The sequence below is a fragment of the Coregonus lavaretus genome, assembly GCF_964263955.1.
Source record: "Coregonus lavaretus genome assembly, contig: HAP1_SCAFFOLD_616, whole genome shotgun sequence".
In the NCBI taxonomy this organism is placed as follows: Eukaryota; Metazoa; Chordata; class Actinopteri; order Salmoniformes; family Salmonidae; genus Coregonus; species Coregonus lavaretus.
The window spans coordinates 130,336-150,455 of record NW_028162767.1 but is presented as its reverse complement, the minus strand read 5'-3'; the positions used below and the strand labels follow the sequence as shown (position 1 = coordinate 150,455).

Here is a 20,120-nt window from a genome sequence, read left to right as displayed (position 1 = left end):
GATGCCCCCGTGTGGTGCGTGCGACTTGTACAATCAAGTTTGACCAATGCACATAGATATTGGTCAGTTTAAAATCTATAGCTGTTATGTTATGTATCTTTTGATGTATATTATTTATCTGCATGCAATTACATTCTTGCATCGCTTCCATTGCATGCACAGTGAGCCTGTCATGCATAATTTCACCAAGTAATTTCACAGTAGACAGAACAGTGATGACCTTCGAAGCCAGTGTTGGGGACACATTTTAATATAGCTAAACCCTAAGAGCAAGAAGCGCTGATGCATGTCGTTGGAGTCAAGTTATTGACCTTCGTAGTGATTACATTTACCCACATTCGGCAACAACTACAGTAAAACGTGACTGCTGTGGTTGCGAAAAGGGAGCTTATAAAATTGTCAGCCTTCAATGTCCCGCCCCTTTCGTCTATTCCCGCCTTATTTTATGAATAATTACACGGCAAAACAGCCAATCGCTGGGATTCATCCCATATTTCATAAGGATTGGCCGGGGAAATACCCAATCATGTAACCGTTTCCGGCGTGACTTACTGACAAGCCCTCTCCTCTTCCCTACCTAGTCCGCCCAATGCATTCGCCACGCCGACTTTAGTCTCCCCTTGCTTGATCCGCAGTGTCTGTCTGTTGTGCGGCCCGTTCTCGGCTGGAGCTACCCTCAGAGACGGGTGGCGAAAGTGTCGACTTTGAGAAGAGGAGACACCGAGGAATAACCGCGCAACTTGGACTTAACTATATCGTCTCTGCATGGAAGCGAATGGTTTCGTGTCCAGGCGGAGAATGTCGGTGGACACACCAAGCGTCGATGCCGGGGTTACTGCTGGAGCTGCAGGGGCAGACATTCGATGGCTCGGCGGGAGGATTTTGGACGCTACGGAGGGGTTTGTTGGTGGTCTGTCACCGCCACGGATAACAGCGGAACCGGACTTTGCTGCGGTGTTGCAACTTCGAGCAGCCCCGGAGCCCACGGTGGCTGCTATCGAGACCGAAATAGACTATGAAGGGCTCCCCCAGGGTGTCGCCACCAGTACACACATGTTAGCCGGCGCCGTGGCTGGCATCATGGAACACTGCCTAATGTATCCCATCGACTGTGTTAAGGTAAAGGAAGATGATAATGTCACTAATTACTCAATGACAACAAGTTGGCTAACTAGTCAACATGCAAAATAGCCTTTAGCCAGGCCCTTGCTTGTTAGTGTGTAGGTTAACGGTGTCTCAGAGGCTAGCTCTCTGTTCCCAGTTATTTCAGAATGGAAAGGGGGGGAGGAATAGTTAGCTAACCACCGTTAATTCTATAGATACATCACGTCTGCACACAAATGTAGCTAAAATAACACATATACACATTCCCCAGAGAACTTTACGTTGTCAGAAGAGTCACCATCAGTTGTTTAACTTGCTAACTAGTTATGTTTGTTAACAAATCGTGTTATTCAGAATCTCAGCCGTTGTTGACATAAATTCCGTAGGTAGGCCCAAGCCTGAGCTCGAGTAGGTTGCGAACTAGCGAAGGTGAAAGTGACATATGTAGCAAAATAAGGATTTTGGCTGCTTGTTTATCTTATTATTCAATGTAGTCGTACTTTTAAACCAAGGTTAATCATTAACCTCGTTAGCTAACATCCTAATGATAGCTGGCCGACAGCATTAGCTCGTGCGCTAGCACAAGAGTGGAGAGCAGCCAGCCAGGTTACGTCACAAATATGTAAATTGGAAGTGTGTGTAATGTAGCTAGCTAACCAAGTATCCCACGAAGTGCACTTATGTACCTATCAGTGGAGGCTGCTGAGGGGAGGATGGCTCATAATAATGGACGGAATGGAGTGAATGGAATGGTATCAAACACATGGGTTTTCATGTGTTTGATACCACTCCATTCCAGCCATTATTATGAGCTGTCCTCCCCTAAGCAGCCTCCACTGGTACCTATGTAGGGCCTAGTTAGTTGTACACTTGCCTCAAACACTGTATACATCCCTAGTCTCCCAACTATAATGCATTGAAGCTTGTCTATCTAACTATATGACACATGTTTGTTTTGGAGCAGCAACACTAGCTAATACTATAAAGCTACATAAAGCTACATAAAGTTGTATGGCTGTCATTGAAACTATATCAGTAGCGAGCTAGGCTAGAGCATAATAACCACTTTGTTTCATAATCCTCCTCGGTGGAGAAGTGAAAGTATTTGGTTAGTGTTGGTCACAAGGCACTGGATTGGAGATAGTCAATAGACTCCTCTGTCTACTCACTGATGTCAGTTAGGCTACTGTTGTTGTTGCTGTTGCACATGATTAGAAGCTTTTACTTGTTATTACCTGTTGAGTGTTCACTGAAACAGAATTGCCGATTAGAAATATTGCTATTTTATAGAATGGATACCATTGATTCTCAACTCAACATGGAGTTTTCAGTTCATCCTATGCATATTTGCATAGCCCCATTTGCTAGGTTGTGTATCTGAACTTTGTCCAGCCACTGACTAAACCAACTAGTTCTAGTCTAAACAGGGTTTGGCACCTGTTGGCTGTCCTCACCCCTGACCGCTAACCACCTGGACAGATTAATAGGTTGTAGAATTAGAACCTCCACTGAACACCTATATCCTCTGTTACCTTATAACCCTGCCCCATACTACCATGATACACCCATACCCTTTGGTCTAGAATACCTATTGTGGTGTAGCCAGCCAAATAGAAAAACGACTGCACTTGAAGAAACGTTCAAAGTTCTTGAAATGTTCCGTATTGACTGACCTTCATGTCTTAAAGTAATGATGGGCTGTCGTTTCTCTTTGCTTATTTGAGCTGTTCTTGCCATAATATGGACTTGGTCTTTTACCAAATAGGGCTATCTTCTGTAAACCCCCCCCCCACCCACCTTGTCACAACACAACTGATTGGCTCAAACGCATTAAGAAGGAAAGAAATTCCACAAATTAACTTTTTAAGAAGGCACACCTGTTAATTCAAATGCATTCCAGGTGACTACCTCAAGAAGCTGGTTGAGAGAATGCCAAGAGTGTGCAAAGCTATCATCAAGGCAAAGGGTGGCTATTTGAAGAATCGCAAATATAAAATATACTTTGATTTGTTTAACACTTGTTTGGTTACTACATGATTCCATATGTGTTATTTCATAGTTTTGATGTCTTCACTATTATTCTACAATGTAGAAAATAGTAAAAATAAAGAAACATCCTTGAATGAGTAGGTGTTCTAAAACTTTTGACTGGTAGTGTATATATAAAACACAGGAAAAGCTTAATTTTGACTGCACTGGGCCATTTAATAAAGAGTCCTATAAAAGTGTGCAGACTTCCACAGACTTGAAGCTTCCAGCCCTGTCCTATACAGCCATGGTACGTACACCCATACCCTTTGGTCTAGAATACCACTGTCCCATGGTCTCTGCTTTTGGCCCTGGGCAGTCTGCCTTAAATCAGTTATTAATGGTTGAAAGCGTTGGAGCCCTGGCCAACCATCATGTACAGTGCCTTCAGAAAGTATTAATACCTCTTGACTTATTCCACATTTTGTTGTGTTACAGCCTGAATTCAAAATTGATTAAATTGATTATTTTTTCTCACCCGTCTACACACAATAACCCATATTGACAAAGTGAGACATGTTCTTAGATATGTTTGCAAATGAAATACAGAAATATCTAATTTACATAGGTATTCACACCCCTGAGTTTGAAAATATGAAGAGTGGTACTCAGTGAGTGTTGTGTTGGATTTGCCACAAACTTAACGCTTTATATTATGAACATAAAGTGAATTTATTTGTCACATTATTTGAAATTTTACTTTAGTGCCTTATTGTAACAGATGCATGTTTTGGAATATGTGTTATTCTGCACAGGCTTCCTTTTCACTCTGTCATTTAGCTTCGTATTGTGGAGTAACTACAATGTCGTTGATCCATCCTCAGTTTTCTTCTATCGCAGTCATTAAACTTTTAACTGTTTGAAAGTCACCATTGGACTCATGGTGAAATCCCTGAGCGGTTTCATTCCTCTCCGCCAACTGACTTAGGAAGGATGTATCTTTGTAGTGACTGGATGTATTGATACACTATCCAAAATGTAATTAATAACTTCACCATGCTCAAAGGGATATTCAATGTCTGCTTTTTTTTATTTTTACCCATCTACCAATAGGTGCCCTCCTTTGCGAGGCATTGGAAACCCTCCTGGTTCTTTATAGTTGAATCGGTGTTTATAATATAATAATAATAATATGCCATTTAGCAGACGCTTTTATCCAAAGCGACTTAGTCATGCGTGCATACATTTTTTTTTGTGTGTGTATGGGTGGTCCCGGGGATCGGACCCACTACCTTGGCGTTACAAGCGCCGTGCTCTACCAGCTGAGCTACAGTCATTACTTGACTGAGGGACCTTACAGATAATTGTATGTGTGGGGTACAGAGATGAGGTAGTCGTTCAGAAATGATGTTAAACACTATTGCACAGTGTTTAAGTCCATGTAACTTATTATGTGACTTAAGCACATTTTTACACCTTAATGTATTTAGGCTTACCATAACAAACAGTTTGAATACTTATTTACTCAAGACATTTCAGCGTTTCATTTTGAAGTAATTTGTAAAAAATTATAAAATAATTCCACTTTGACATTATGGGATATTGTGTGTAGGCCAGGGACACAAAATCTCAATTGTAATCCAATTTAAATTGAGACTGTAGTACAACAAAATGTGGAAAAGGTCAAGGGGTGTGAATACTTGCTGAAGGCAAGGCACTGTATTTTCACTGTTCTCTGACCTGTCACTCATTTACTAGGGCCGTGTCTCAAGGAAGTCGGTGGGTTGTTGTAAGGATGATAATGATGGTAATGGACTAGTTAGGAGACTACTTCCTCATTGATCTGGTTTGTTTTCCTAACCCAGATTCCTGCCTTGTTGAAACAGTACTCTGACAGATGTCACTCATGGTTAAATAAAGGAACTTGCGTTGGCGCTCATTCCTTCCTATTTCTCTCTGTTTCCTCATTCTCTCTGTTTCCTCATAGATTTCAAAATAACCATTTCCTCATTGCTGCTGAGACCTCTTATGAGGTGTGTCACTGTCTGGCTGTGTTTCAAATGACATCATATTCCTTTTGTAGTGCATAGGGCTCTGGTCAAACGTAGTGCACTATGCAGGGCATAGGGTGCCATTTGGGACGCACACACCCTGTTGTTCTGAGCCGAGGAGCAGTTTCTCGTCACTGGTTCCTGTTGAATACGACCCATGACTTCTAAAGGTCCTTCCCATTAGCTAGAAGACATGTCTGGCCTGTTATCTAGCTTGGCACTGTATCAGTTAGGCTGTAGGTGCAGTAACACTGGGCTGTAACACTGGGCTATAGGTGCTGTAACACTGGGCTGTAGGTGCTGTAACACTGGGCTGTAGGTGCTGTAACACTGGGCTGTAGGTGCTGTAACACTGGGCTGTAGGTGCTGTAACACTGGGCTATAGGTGCTGTAACACTGGGCTATAGGTGCTGTAACACTGGGCTGTAGGTGCTGTAACACTGGGCTATAGGTGCTGTAACACTGGGCTATAGGTGCAGTAACACTGGGCTATAGGTGCAGTAACACTGGGCTATAGGTGCTGTAACACTGGGCTGTAGGTGCTGTAACACTGGGCTGTAGGTGCTGTAACACTGGGCTGTAGGTGCTGTAACACTGGGCTATAGGTGCAGTAACACTGGGCTGTAGGTGCTGTAACACTGGGCTGTAGGTGCTGTAACACTGGGCTGTAGGTGCTGTAACACTGGGCTATAGGTGCTGTAACACTGGGCTATAGGTGCTGTAACACTGGTTGACTTGGGCCTGGCATCGTCGGTGTAGTTGCATGATTTCCAGTTAGGTTCTGTACTGTAGCTGAATGGGCCAATTTCAGAATAATAATAATATGCCACTTAGCAGACGCTTTTATCCAAAGCGACTTAAAGTCATGCGTGCATACATTTTTGTGTATGGGTGGTCCCGGGGATGGAACCCACTACCCTGGCGTTACCAGCACCGTGCTCTACCAGCTGAGCTACAGAGGACCACCACAGAAAGCTAGAGAGATACAGTAGAGCATGATTAGGCTAGACCTTTAAATGATTAACAATAAGAATCAATCCTGGTATAAATGAATGAACGATGGTAGTAACTTATAGATGTGGTATCGGATCTGATGAGACAGTTTTATATTGAGGTCACTGTGACAGCGAAGAGGAATGGCAGTTGGCAAGCCATGATGATCAAAGCCCCAAAACACTTGACGGCAAACCATGATAACGAGTGTTATAACAACCATGAGCGCTTGAGTTGAGTATAAACCAACATGGAGGGTCAATGGCAGCCAAGACAACCATAACTTTCCTCAAGATAAAGCCAAACACTGTTTTTGTGCATCCCAAATAGCATCATATTCCCTCTATAGTGCACTACTTGACCAAGGCCCTTACAGTAGGTATCCAGTCAAAGGTAGTGAAATATAGGCTATGCAACAGGGTGACATTTGGAATGCAACCCTTTTCATACAGGAGAGAAAGACTACTAATATGTTTAGTTGGTTTCCCAATCCTCTATACTGTAATCTGGTGTCACACTGTTGTTGCATGGGCTGTGGTCTAACTGGGCTGCAGATCTAGGGCTTCTCAAGATAATGGAGAGATGAGAAGGACGAGGGGAAAGAGGGAGAGGGCAATAACTAATTCAGAAAAGGGGGACTTTCCCAGGAGATTCGGCTGTTTTTAAAGTTAACCCCTATCCCTTTAATTTCACCCTCAACCCTAAAGCTGGACTCTCAGCTATCGATCTATACCATGGTAATGCTAAGTCTAGTCAAATGAACATTATGCAACCGTGTGCGTTCTGCTGTTTCCATTTCATGGAGTGGAGTGTGGGCTGAACGTGGAACGTTGTCCCTGATACCTTGATCTTGCTGTAGGCACAATGCAAACATTGCATGTTTGTGCGTGAGCACTGCAACTTCCACAGGTCGTAGATAACGCCTCATGACAACTAACACGGCAGTAAAATGGAAATAAACATCATAGTACTTCTGATTCTGTAGAGATAGTGGTAACTGTTAGCTTAGTGTTTCTAGTAACATGGGTTGGAGTGGGAAGCCAAGGACAGACTGGTGCTGAGGTCTATCTAACACTGTTGTATTGGTTCTGAGACTTACGTGCTAGGCCTACATGGGGAGTCGCAGAAATGGCCTTTAAAATGGTAGGCCTATGCAATCTGTCATTGCAAAGAAACACATTTGAAACAACTTTAGAAACCATAATAGTTGGGGCAGTCTTTTAGGTCCTCGTGTAAAAAAGGAAAAAAAGACAACAACACTGTTTCTGCACATTCATTCTGACTTTCCATTTCCCTGAAGTGTGTGCCGTCATGAGTGGAAATTTCCATCCCTCCCCTCCAGAAGGAATTTCCCCATCCTTCTGTCTTGGTGGCCTCTGTGACTGTGGACAAAGGAGGATATTCTACTCATGACGCAATCTCCAAAGTTTGGTTATTGCTCCATCCTTCCCGTACATAGCATTGTTCTGTTGTGACACAGTGAATGGTGCCCTGTTGAAAGAGGGGAGCGACCCAATAGCCTTAGGCCTAGTTATTATGGCTTGGCATTGTGATGTGTGGCGTTGTGATGTCTACCTACCTACCTACCTGACTTTGAGCCATAGTTATGGTCCAGATTTTAATAGTTGTTGGTTTGTGTCCGGAAGTTACTCTGGATAGTGTGTGTGTGAATCAAGTTAGTTGACTTTGGATTTATCCAATGGTTTGTGAGGACGATCGCGTGAATGCCTGGCCTGCAGTAAACAGGAACATACTGTTAGGCTGTACAGAGAAACGTCTAGTGTATTGAACCTGGTCAGCTGCACTGTGACTGCACTCTTAGTTTTCACTGATCAGTTGACCCACCAATCAGACTATTTAGGTGAAATTGAAAGAGTTGATTGACCATGATGCCCTTTTCCCTCGTCTCTCTCCTCCTCCTCTTCTACATTCTTCCTCTCCCCTCTCATCCCCCCTCTCTCCCCCCTCTTCCCTCTTTCCCCCCTCCCTCCCTCTCTGTCTCTAGACGCGGATGCAGAGCCTGCAGCCCGAGCCGGGGGCACGTTACCGTAATGTAATGGACGCGCTGCGTCAGATCGTGCGTACAGAGGGGGTGTGGCGGCCTGTGAGGGGGCTGAACGTCATGGCGATAGGGGCAGGGCCAGCCCATGCTCTCTACTTCGCCTGTTACGAGAAACTAAAGTTCTCACTAAGCAACATGGTCCACCCGGGAGCTAACAGCCACTTTGCTAATGGTACGGTGTTACAGACACACACACAGAGACATTGACAAGTACATACTGTACCTTAGAGGTATTAGCAATGTTGCTAATTTGACCAGCAGTCACTGAGAGACAGACAGACAGATTAAGGAAAAGTATGAAGGAAAGTTGCAGCATCCTCTGCTGTGTGTTTTTGGCTTATTAAACTTGTCACTGGTAACCAACCATCTCTCTCCTCTCTGTCTGTCTATCCTCTCTCGTTCTCTCTCTGTTCTCTCTCTTTCTAACAGGAATGGCAGGCTGCATGGCCACTGTGCTCCATGATGCAATCATGAACCCAGCAGAAGGTAAAACTGTGTGTGTGCGCACGTTCAAACTGTGTGTGTGCAGGGGGTCGCGTTAACACAGGATTCTGCGTTTTTCATGCAGAAAAGGAAAGATAAAACGCAGAATAAATATCTTGCCGCGTTTTGTAAACGCAGACCTAAATAGCTTATTGCTCGGCTTCCGTCAGGGTTCGCTCCAAATCATGAATGTAAAAGGAGGAATTTCGTGCTTCAGTTGCACTTCTCCACTCGGATGAAATATCTTTGCTTTTGTCATTGGATCACCAGACAGCCATGACTGATGTGTAGGATACTTTTCCTCTGGTGTCATTTTTCTCCAGTAGAAAGTTAAAATGCAAGATTAACTTTAAGCAAAACATTAGGAAATGTAGCTGGCTACATTCTTTCACTAGCTAGGTTTCCATCCAACTGGCGACAGATTTTCATGCGAATATTCTAAAATCTGCATAAAAACAACATGTGCATTTTCCCAACAGAGATGTTTCCATCAAATTGACTTGTTGTGGATAAAAGGCTTTGTGTGAAGACAGTGCATATAAAAATACCTTTACCATTAAATTCCCATGTACCGAATAAAGAATACAAGTTAAATGGGTTTCCATCACATTTTCAACTCTACTGATGGTTTTTGTAAAAAACAGTTGTTGCGTTACATTGCGAATGTGCCCACTCTGGTCTTGTCCCGTGCGCTCTAGCCAACAGCTGGCAGATACAGTGCAGGTATAGCCTACATTAGAGCTCTGCTACCAGACCAGAGCCCGACGGGTCCCGACATTCTGGTTAGGGCTGAGTAGGGCCTGTTTCTTCATCAATGACTAGGGGACTAGGGCGGCAGGTAGCTTAGTGGTTAAGAGCGTTGTGCCAGTAACCGAAAGGTCGCTGGTTCTAATCCCCGAGCTGACTAGGTGAAAAATCTGTCGACGTGCCCTTGAGCAAGGCACTTAACCCTAATTGCTCCTGTAAGTCGCTCTGGATAAGAGCGTCTGCTAAATGACTAAAAATGTAAAAAATGGGACGGGCAGGGCTCGGTATCACTAAATTGATCTCTAACATTTTGAAGCTGAACCATTTGCTCGTGCTCTGCTGCGCAGTACATTGACATCTGACTAAGATCATAACATGGTGTCAGAAGTGTTTCATCCTCAACAGGAGAGATTACTTTACAGAAAATAATAATAATCCTTGAGTTTTATCGGAGTTTAGAGTTACGAAAAGGTAGATAACAGCTAACTGCTCCCTCATGTCTCTTCATTGAGCAGAGCAGCCCAAGCGGAGCCGTTGCTATGGATACTCGGAGCCTCCATGAGCAGAGTGCATGCAGAGCGAGCTGTGCGCAGGGAGCGAATGACAGACAGAGAGGAGCAGCTTATGGATTTACTAACAGAGTTATTTCTGATTTCGGGCAGGGCCAGGCCGGGCCTTAAATTTGGCAGAAGCAAGCGTGCCTGGGTAGGGTAGGGCCTGAAAGTCGCAGGTTGGGCTCGGGTTTAATAATCCTGCCTGTGTAGGGCTCTAGCCTAGATTATGAGATTATTATGGACAAAAGAGCAAGATTATTTTAATTTGTCAAACGGCAGCCAAGCATTAATCATCATGTCACCAGAATATGACCCCCAGTATGTCCTTGTGACCTAAATAATTATCGCCCTATTTCTAAACTTTCTTGCCTAGCTAAAATATTAGAATCCTTGATTAATTCTCAGCTAAGATCTTTCTTATCTTTGAAATGTGTTCTAAATGTACATCAGTCGGTTTTAGACCAGGTCATAGCGCTATCTCTGCTGCATCCCTAGTTATAAATGATGTGGTTAACTGTATGGATAAAAGGCAACATTGTGCTGCCCTCTTCATTGACCTGTCAAAGGCTTTCGATACTGTTGATCACTCACTGCTAATTCAGAGGCTTTCCTCAATTGGCCTAGACCAGCCTGCATGTAATTGGTTTAAATATTACTTGACAGATAGAACTCAATGTGTATCTACTGATGGTGTTAAATCGGCGTTCCTGGATATTACCGAAGGTGTCCCGCAGGGGTCGATTCTGGGTCCTGTACTTTTTACTGTTTACATGAAAAATATCGACTTGTCTGTAAAAGAACTGTAACCTGCATTTGTATGCAAGTCATACTGTTGTGTATGCTATTGCCCCCACGGTTGACCAGGCTCTATCTGAACTACAGTCTGCCTTCATTTTATTACAGAAACTTTATTGATCTGAAATTAGTATTGAATGCAGGTGAAACTAAGTGTGTTGTTCTCTAGAGCGCATAGAAATAACTGATTTAAGCATATGTATTTTGGATGGTGTCCATATTGATCGTGTCCCTGCTTACAAATATCTGGGCATCTGTATAGATGAAAAGCTGTCTTTTTTTAAAAGCATATTGATGAGTTAGTTAAGAAGCTGAGAATAAAAATGGTCTGCTTCCATAGAAATAAGTCCTGCCTCTCGCTAAATAGTAGAAATCAGATTATTTAGTCAACGTTCCTATCGGTCCTACACTATGGTGACATCATCTATATGAACGCAGCTGCCACTTCATTAAAGCCATTAGATGCAGTTTATCATAGCGCACTGCACTTTATTATGGGTGACAATTTAAGTACTAATCACTGCATTCTCTACCAGAAAGTTGGTTGGCCCTCTTTGATGTCATGTAGGTTGATACATTGCTATGTTTATTCATTAAAAAGTCCCACTGTACCTAACATCTTTACTAAACTTTAGACATACGAGTTACCACACCCGGTCTCAGGGATGGTTAATTCTGGAAATTCCTTTGGTCTGTACTGAGTTAGGTAAATCAGCTTTTAGTTTTCTTGCACCTTATTTGTGGAACAATCTTCAAAATGTTCTTACATTTGATGTTTAGTGCCTCATGGGTAATTCAGAAAGCTGATTGAGGACCTTATTACTGATCAATGTGTTTTTCGATGTTTTTCTTTCTGCTTGCATTTAGTATTTATATTGATGTGTGTATTTCTGTAATTCAGGACTCATCTGTAAAAGAGACCTTGGTCTCAGTATGACTCCCTGATAAAATTAAGGTTAGATAATAAAAATACATTATTGGAAAAGAGCAGCAAGCTCATCACTGTGCACTTTCACCACCCTGTGAAGTTCATCATAACTTATTTAATCTGTAGCCTAATAAACTGCATGCTTTCCCAACGAGTCTTAGTGAGCGGACCACACATGTCATCGCGTGACTCCAAGTTGACTTTGATATGATGGTTATTATATCAATATTTGCGCATAAAGGCGTTTCCACCGCCATTTCTCACATAATTAATTTTACAGACACAAAGATCCCACCTTGTCTAGATCCCACGTATGTACTTTACTCACATATAAAGGTTGGATGGAAACCTGGTTTATGATAAACATTAAATATATGAAAGCAAATGTTTCATTGTAAACTAATTTACTTGTGTGGCTGTGAGCCAAATAGCGTTGCACTTCTGTCTGTCATATATATATATATATATATATACACCTGAGCCGGGATGTGATGTCACCTGAGCCGGAATGTGATGTCTCCTGAGCCGGGATGCAAACTGTAGATATCTGCAGCGTCAGACTCCCTGATACATTAATAGAACAGAAATCCCTTCTCAGTCTGGATATTTATAGCAAATCCCCATGACTCTTATATACTGCTACAGTCCCTAAACAGGACACTAGGGGGAGCTCTGAGACTGGGGGTTTCCGTAAGGAGCAGCAGCTGGGTAGAAGTTGCTTGTAGGCACAGATCTAGGATCAACTTACATTCGTCATATCCTATCCTTGACCTTTAGGGCAGGAAAAACTAAACTGGCCTTAGATCAGTATCGAGGGTTTGCATCATCTAACTAAAGGGGCATCAGAAGCACACATCTGTGAATGTCATTAGTGGACCGTTGTGTGTTTACATCCTGCTCCCTCAGTGTATAGCTCTATAGCGTTAACATCCGCTGGCTCACATACATCTGGCCATGGTGATTGGTGTTTCCATAGCAACCTGACCGGGCCCAGGTGTGCCAGCCAGCTGTACCATTGGTCCACTGGCTGGGTCACTAGGGACGGTATTGGACCCTTTGAACTTTCTGGTGTTCTGAATTCCATAATTCCTTTCCTAAGTAGCATTTCATTTTAGAGACTGGTTTCATCTCCTCCTTATTGGCTCCAGTGGGGATCCCTAGATGGTGTGTCCCTCAACAGTAACCCTCATTAAAAGCCTTCCAGGTGTTCTCTCAGCCACCACACTAATATCTGTGTTTTGACTAGATGTGATTCTCTTTTCCTTTCAACTATTATTTTATTATCTGTCCTGTCATTACCTGTTCTTTCTTCCCCTCCTCTCCCTTTTCCTCCAGGCTGACCTTCCCCTCCTCTCCCTTTTCCACTAGGCTGACCCTCCCCTCCTCTCCTCTCCCTTTTCCTCCAGGCTGACCATCCCCTCCTCTCCCTTTTCCTCCAGGCTGATCTTCCCCTCCTCTCCCTTTTCCTCCAGGCTGACCTTCCCCTCCTCTTCCTTTTCCTCCAGGCTGACCTTCCCCTCCTCTCCCTTTTCCACTAGGCTGACCCTCCTCTCCTCTCCCTTTTCCTCCAGGCTGACCATCCCCTCCTCTCCCTTTTCCTCCAGGCTGACCTTCCCCTCCTCTCCCTTTTCCTCCAGGCTGACCTTCCCCTCCTCTTCCTTTTCCTCCAGGCTGACCTTCCCCTCCTCTCCCTTTTCCTCTAGGCTGACCCTCCCCTCCTCTCCCTTTTCCTCCAGGCTGACCCTCCCCTCCTCTCCCTTTTCCTCCAGGCTGACCCTCCCCTCCTCTCCCTTTTCCTCTAGGCTGACCCTCCCCTCCTCTTCCTTTTCCTCTAGGCTGACCCTCCCCTCCTCTCCCTTTTCCTCTAGGCTGACCCTCCCCTCCTCTCCCTTTTCCTCCAGGCTGACCCTCCCCTCCTCTCCCTTTCCTCTAGGCTGACCCTCCTCTCCTCTCCCTTTTCCTCCAGGCTGACCCTCCCCTCCTCTCCCTTTCCTCTAGGCTGACCCTCCTCTCTGTCTGGTTGTGTACTTTAAAAGCTCCAGTGTGTTTTCATCATCTGTTCTGTTCCTTTTTCTTTCTAAACAGTCTCTCCCTTTCTCTCCCTCTCTTCTCGCTCTCTATCCCCCTCCCTAGTGGTGAAGCAGCGTATGCAGATGTACAATTCCCCGTACCGCGGCGTGTCTGACTGCGTAGGCTCCATCTGGAAGCGCGAGGGCCCTGGGGCCTTCTACCGTTCCTACACCACCCAGCTGACCATGAACGTCCCCTTCCAGGCGCTCCACTTCATGACCTATGAGTACCTCCAGGAGCTGCTCAACCCCCACAGACAGTACAACCCCTCCTCGCACGTCATCTCCGGGGCGCTTGCCGGGGCCATCGCCGCCGCAGCCACCACCCCTCTGGACGTCTGTAAGACCCTCCTCAACACCCAGGAGGCTCTAGCGGTCCAGGCCGAGGTCCCAGGAGCGGTGGGGGTTGGAGCAGGTGTAGGGACGGCGTCGGCCACTGCGGGGCGCCACATCTCGGGGTTAGGGGAGGCGTTCCGGACTGTGTACAGGATGGGGGGCGGTGCAGCGTTCTTTAAGGGCGTCCAGGCCAGGATCATCTATCAGATGCCCTCCACCGCCATCAGCTGGTCCGTCTACGAGTTCTTCAAATACGTCATCACCAAGCGCCAGTACGAGAGAAGGCTGCACCACCGAGACGGAGAGAAGTAGAGAGAGGGAGGGACGGCCTTCACTCAAAATGTCCTCCAAGGAACCCACCCCCATAGAGATGTACTAGAGGGCTCATTGCCTATCTTTTGGCAAAGTGCCCCCTCTATCCGACTCTATGACCACCCCACAGTAACCCCACCTCTGACCCTTTGTCCTAAACTAACCAGGAAATAAAAGCCCCCTCCTCGTGGTTGTCATCTAGAAGAGATAAAGCTTTTTGTCAAAATTCACCTTACGGAGCAGGTTTAGAACCTACGCAGTAGGTTAGGAGAATTGACGTAGCAGTTTAGGAAAATGAGGTTAAGGTTAGGAAAAGTGTTAGGGCTAGCTAAAATGCACTCAAAAAAAATAAAAAAGATTGACATAAATTTGCCAAAAGCTGTATCCCATCTAGACCTGACCTCCCCTTCTCCCCTCACATAGGAGAAAAAGCCCCCATCCTTCACCTAGTTTATAGACATATTATACATGGCACTTTAATTCAAATATACTCTCACCGGACAGTTTATTAGGTATACCCATCTAGTACCGGGTCGGACCCCCTTTGCCTCCAGAACAGCCTGAATTCTTCGGCTCGTTTGGTATCAAGGGACCTAACGTGTGCCAGGAAACATTCCACACACCAGTACACCACTGCCACCAGCCTGTACCGTTGACACCAGGCAGGATGGGTCAATGGACTTACGCCAAATCCTGAATATGCCATCAGCATGACGCAACAGGAACTGGGATTTGTCGGACCAGGCGACGTTGTTCCACTCCTCAATTGTCAAGTGTTGGTGATGATGATGATGATGATGCCCACTGGAGCTGCATCTTCTTGTTTTTAACTGATAGGAGTGGAACCAGATGTGGTCGTCTGCTGCAATAGCCCATCTGTGACAAGGATCGACAAGTTGTGTGTTCTGAGATGATGTTCTGCACACCACTGTTGTACTGCGCTGTTATTTGTCTGTTTGTGGCCCGCCTGTTAGCTTGCACGATTCTTGCCATTCTCCTTCGACCTCTCTCGTCAATGAGCTGTTTTAGCCCACAGGACTGCCGCTGACTGGATGTTTTTTGTTTGTCGCACTATTCTCGGTAAACCCGAGACACTGTCGTGCGTGAAAAGCCCAGGAGGGCGTCTGTTTCTGAGATACTGGATCCGGCGCACCAGGCACCGACGATCATACCACGCTCAAAGTTGCTTAGGTCACTTGTTTTGGCCATTCTAACGTTCAATCGAACAGTAACTGGATGCCTCGATGCCTGTCTGCCTGCTTTATATAGCAAGCCACGTGACTCACTGTCTGTAGGAGCGATTCATTTTGGTGTACCTAATAAACTGGCCGGTTACTGTATATATTGTTAGTATTATATTTTATAGTTCTGCATTTCCCTACTATAACCACTAGGGGGCTTTGAGTCTCATCCTCCCTCCCTTGACTTTATGGACAGATCTAAAACCAAGGGTGAGTCCCAATAATATCTACTTTCTCCTGCAAATGTTCAATCGTTCACTACTTCCCACAAATCTGATAGCATTGGGTTGGTGGAGGCATGGGCTAGTCAGAGTTTCCACCATATTTCTTATACCAGTCATTTCCTTTCAAATCAGTGAAGGGAAGTGAACAAGGGCACACTGGGAGGAAGGTGACAGTATTGAGATGTAGCCCAAGTGAAGCCATCTGTGTTGGGTGATGATTGGCGTCAGTGGATTCAGCTTTAAGGAGATCTATAGCCACTACTACAACTGGACTAGATTTATTTACTATGTATTAAGATCTCGGCATTCTGAAACAGGAATTAAATTCCACAGATTGTTTCATGCAACGCTATTTAAAACAATAGCTTCCTTTTCCATTTCTGACATAGTGGCATGGCTTTTGTTAACTTATTTCTCCACCTGTATTTATACATTGAGGATTATAAGTATTTTGACTTGAAATACTCAACTTAACACATTGGAGTTGATCAAGGTGCTGACTGTGTGTGGATGTGACTGACTGACTGAGGAAGAGAGAAAGAAAATGGGAGTGCAAAGCTCTAGAACATTGAGTGCAGAGCTCTAGAACATTGAGTGCAGAGCTCTAGAACATTGAGTGCAGAGCTCTAGAACATTGAGTGCAGAGCTCTAGAACATTGAGTGCAGAGCTCTAGAACATTGAGTGCAAAGCTCTAGAACATTGAGTGCAAAGCTCTAGAACATTGAGTGCAAAGCTCTAGAACATTGAGTGCAAAGCTCTAGAACATTGAGTGCAAAGCTCTAGAACATTGAGTGCAAAGTAGGACACCATATAGGGAATAATGTGCCATTTGGGACAACCTCTGTGAGGATGGTATGAGGATGTACTACTCTTCTCCCTTGGACACCTCCAGTGAACCAGACTGTTGAGAGTTATGGGCTTTGTTTCAAAAGGCACCCTATTCCCTTAATAGTGTGCTACTTTTGACCAGGGCCCACAGGGATCTGGTCAAATGTAGTGCACTAGAAAAGGAAAAGGGTGCCTTTTGGGGCGCATTATGATGACACACTGAAGGCATTGAGGATGATGCCTTAGTGGAGCAGAATACCTTTCCCTTGAGAGTGCGTGCAGCATCCCAAATGGCATCCTGGCCCCTAATATAGTGTACTACTTTTGACCACGGCTCATAAGTATCTGGTCAAAAGTAGTGCACTATATAGGGAATACGGTGCCGTTTGGGACGGAACCTTCTGAACACACACCGCTTTCTAGCACTTATAGTAATTTACAGTTACGTGTGGTAACTAATAGTAACTTAAATACATGTAGTTACTTATCCTATAGTAACTTAAATACATGTAGTTACTTATCCTATAGTAACTTACAGCAACATTTACTACCTACACATGGCCTTCCAATCAGCCGCCATGAGTCAAACGCACAAATACAAAGTCCTGCTAGACCCTAACCCACATTTCTGAAGCCATATTATTACAGAAAATAAAATGTGTGTATAGGACTACTCTATCCTAGATTAACTCATTCTAGGTGTAAAGGAATAGAGTTTCAGCCAACTGTTTTGGAACCAACCTGATAAGTGAATATTAATATATAGGTTCCTTCATATTAGGGTTGCAAAATTCTGGGGAACTTTTCATGAGGGGAAAAAGCAGGGAATCCTGGATCCCCCAACAATGAATTATTGAAAACCTTGGAATTTTGGGAAAGTTACAGGACTTTTGGAACCTTGTAATAGGTTACTTGGCATGATATCCCCCTCACACAGACTAACCAACTGCCACCCAGAACAGCACCCTATAGAACCTCTAGGTAGAAACTGCCACCAGAACAGCACCCTATAGAACCTCTAGGTAGAAACTGCCACCCAGAACAGCACCCTATAGAACCTCTAGGTAGAAACTGCCACCCAGAACGACACCCTATAGAACCTCTAGGTAGAAACTGCCACCAGAACAACACCCTATAGAACCTCTAGGTAGAAACTGCCACCAGAACAGCACCCTATAGAACCTCTAGGTAGAAACTGCCACCCAGAACAACACCCTATAGAACCTCTAGGTAGAAACTGCCACCCAGAACAACACCCTATAGAACCTCTAGGTAGAAACTGCCACCAGAACAGCACCCTATAGAACCTCTAGGTAGAAACTGCCACCCAGAACAACACCCTATAGAACCTCTAGGTAGAAACTGCCACCCAGAACAACACCCTATAGAACCTCTAGGTAGAAACTGCCACCCAGAACAACACCCTATAGAACCTCTAGGTAGAAACTGCCACCCAGAACAACACCCTATAGAACCTACTACAACATACTGAATACACAGGTAGCGAACAACATCTTCAATATGATGCTACTACCAGTTAACTTAAAGGGGAAGTTCACTATTTTACAACTTTATGTCAGATGGTTCCTCATCCTGAAAGTAGTCTATGGGCCAGGAGAAACTGTTAATCATGCTTCAGAGTTTTTTAAACAGCCACTACAGACGTCAGCTAACTTTAGCCATCGCTAGCTCCTAAAATACTGAACTTTCCCTTTAAAGGAGTTGGTGAGAGAAAAGATAGTTGATTGTAGGAGTGTTTCTTGCCATATGCAATGTTTTGGGAGTGGAAACCAAAGACTGAAAGAAAGGGGCGTGGGGAAATTTGGTGTGATGAAAATTAGGAAAAGCTAGAGAAGAGGAGGACTGATCTGTATTGAAAGAAACTTCTTCCTGTATTATTTTGAATTGTAAATAAATAGTCGCTAACGGGCAGCGCCTCGCAGAAGCAGGGTCTTCTCTTGGGACAGCTGCGCCCCACGTGCTGGAGAGAAATTATCCATTACAATGTGTCCGTCTCTTTATTTTCGCGAAAATGTTGTGTAAGAAATGTCTGTAATTTCAACGGTAAAACACTGGAAAAGTTCATGTTAAAGCTGCAATCTGTAACGTATTGCACTTGTTTGTATACTGATGCGGCCGGTCTTGCCCCCAAATTTTGTTGTTGTTGTTTTCTTTGCTTCTCAGCAGTTTTTTGTAACTTGTAAAAAAAGAGTTGAATGTCTCCTTATTTCAAATGACATATCTCATGGTCTAGCATCCATGTTACTTTAAAGACAGCGCTCACTAGGGTTGCAAAATTCTGGTAACTTTCCCAAAATAGGTTTTCCAGAAATCTCAGTTGGAAGATGCCTGGAATAAACAGGAAATCTGGGAATCTTCCAACCAGGATTTTTGGAAAAGGTTGCAATTTTAAGAAAGTTACCTGAATTTTGCAACCCTAGTCCTCACCTGGTTCACGGTCTCCACAGCACAGCAGTGTGACTCCATCTCCTACAGTGACAAGAACACACGTCAGCCAAGGTAAACTAAATTACAGACTCCACCTTTTTATGCTTAGACGTTTTGAACTCACTCATAGGATGTGTTCTCATAGGTCCCCAATGGCACCCTATTCCCTATATAGTGTATATATTTTGACCAGAGTCAATAGCGCTCTGATCAAAAGTAGTGCACTATGTGGGGAATATGGTCCCATTTGGGATGCACTCAAGTTTCCTTATGCTATGGAGGAGTTCTCTAACTAGTCTAAAACATTCCTAAAATACCCAGAAGAGTCTTTCTTTTACCACCATTTAGTATTTTCTGAATCATGTGGCCTTGACAGGGGGGTGAGGTGCAGTCATACTGACACAGTAGCACAAGTACACTGTGACAAATATACCACCAGCCTCCTGCTCCTCCAAACCCTCCCTACCCCTCCTCCCTCCCCCTCACAAACCCAGTGTGTCTTCTTTCTCTCTGTGTAACTGTCTGTCTGTCTGCCTGTGAAATGGTGTGTCAGTGGTGTTTAATGTGGAATTAAAATCTAAATCAGCGATGCAGCTGGTGGCAGATCAAACACACACAGACAATGGTTGCATCCCAAATGGCACCCTATTCCCTAATTAGTGCACTACTTTAGACCAGGGCCTATTGGGGCTCTAGTCAAAAGTAGTGTACTCTATAGGGTCATTTGGGACGCAGATATAATAACTCACATCATCATAGCCTTGAGTGGATGGTGTGTAAATAACATCCGTCATAATGAAGTTTGGTAGTATGGCGTGTGTCAGCTGTATCAGCACCCCTATGATATCCAGCTATTGAGATATACAGCTAGCTGCCAAAATAAAGGAAACGTTTGAGTACATGAGGGATACAAAGTATATTGTACCACACAGGTGGGGTTCCTGAGTTAATTAAGCAATTAACATCCCATCATGCT

At 44.3% G+C, this 20,120-nt stretch overlaps 1 protein-coding gene across 1 annotated transcript; it reads left to right on the top strand.

The window, feature by feature from the left end:
• The first annotated feature begins 602 nt into the window (after positions 1-602).
• LOC311118891 (mitoferrin-2-like) lies at positions 603-15,962 on the top strand. The gene is made up of 4 exons (XM_084193653.1): positions 603-1,119; positions 8,122-8,350; positions 8,608-8,664; positions 13,819-15,962. Exons 1-4 carry the CDS (start codon positions 766-768, stop codon positions 14,400-14,402), a joined length of 1,224 nt encoding a protein of 407 aa, XP_084049779.1. The 5' UTR covers positions 603-765; the 3' UTR covers positions 14,403-15,962.
• Positions 15,963-20,120: the final 4,158 nt, after the last annotated feature.

Bases quoted from the DNA above. Each gene is read 5' to 3' on its own strand.
- LOC311118891 (XM_084193653.1), top strand. From the start codon at position 766: ATGGAAGCGAATGGTTTCGTGTCCAGGCGGAGAATGTCGGTGGACACA. The intron at 1,120-8,121 runs GTAAAGGAAGAT...CTCTGTCTCTAG, and splicing joins ATCCCATCGACTGTGTTAAG to ACGCGGATGCAGAGCCTGCA. The intron at 8,351-8,607 runs GTACGGTGTTAC...TCTTTCTAACAG, and splicing joins TAACAGCCACTTTGCTAATG to GAATGGCAGGCTGCATGGCC.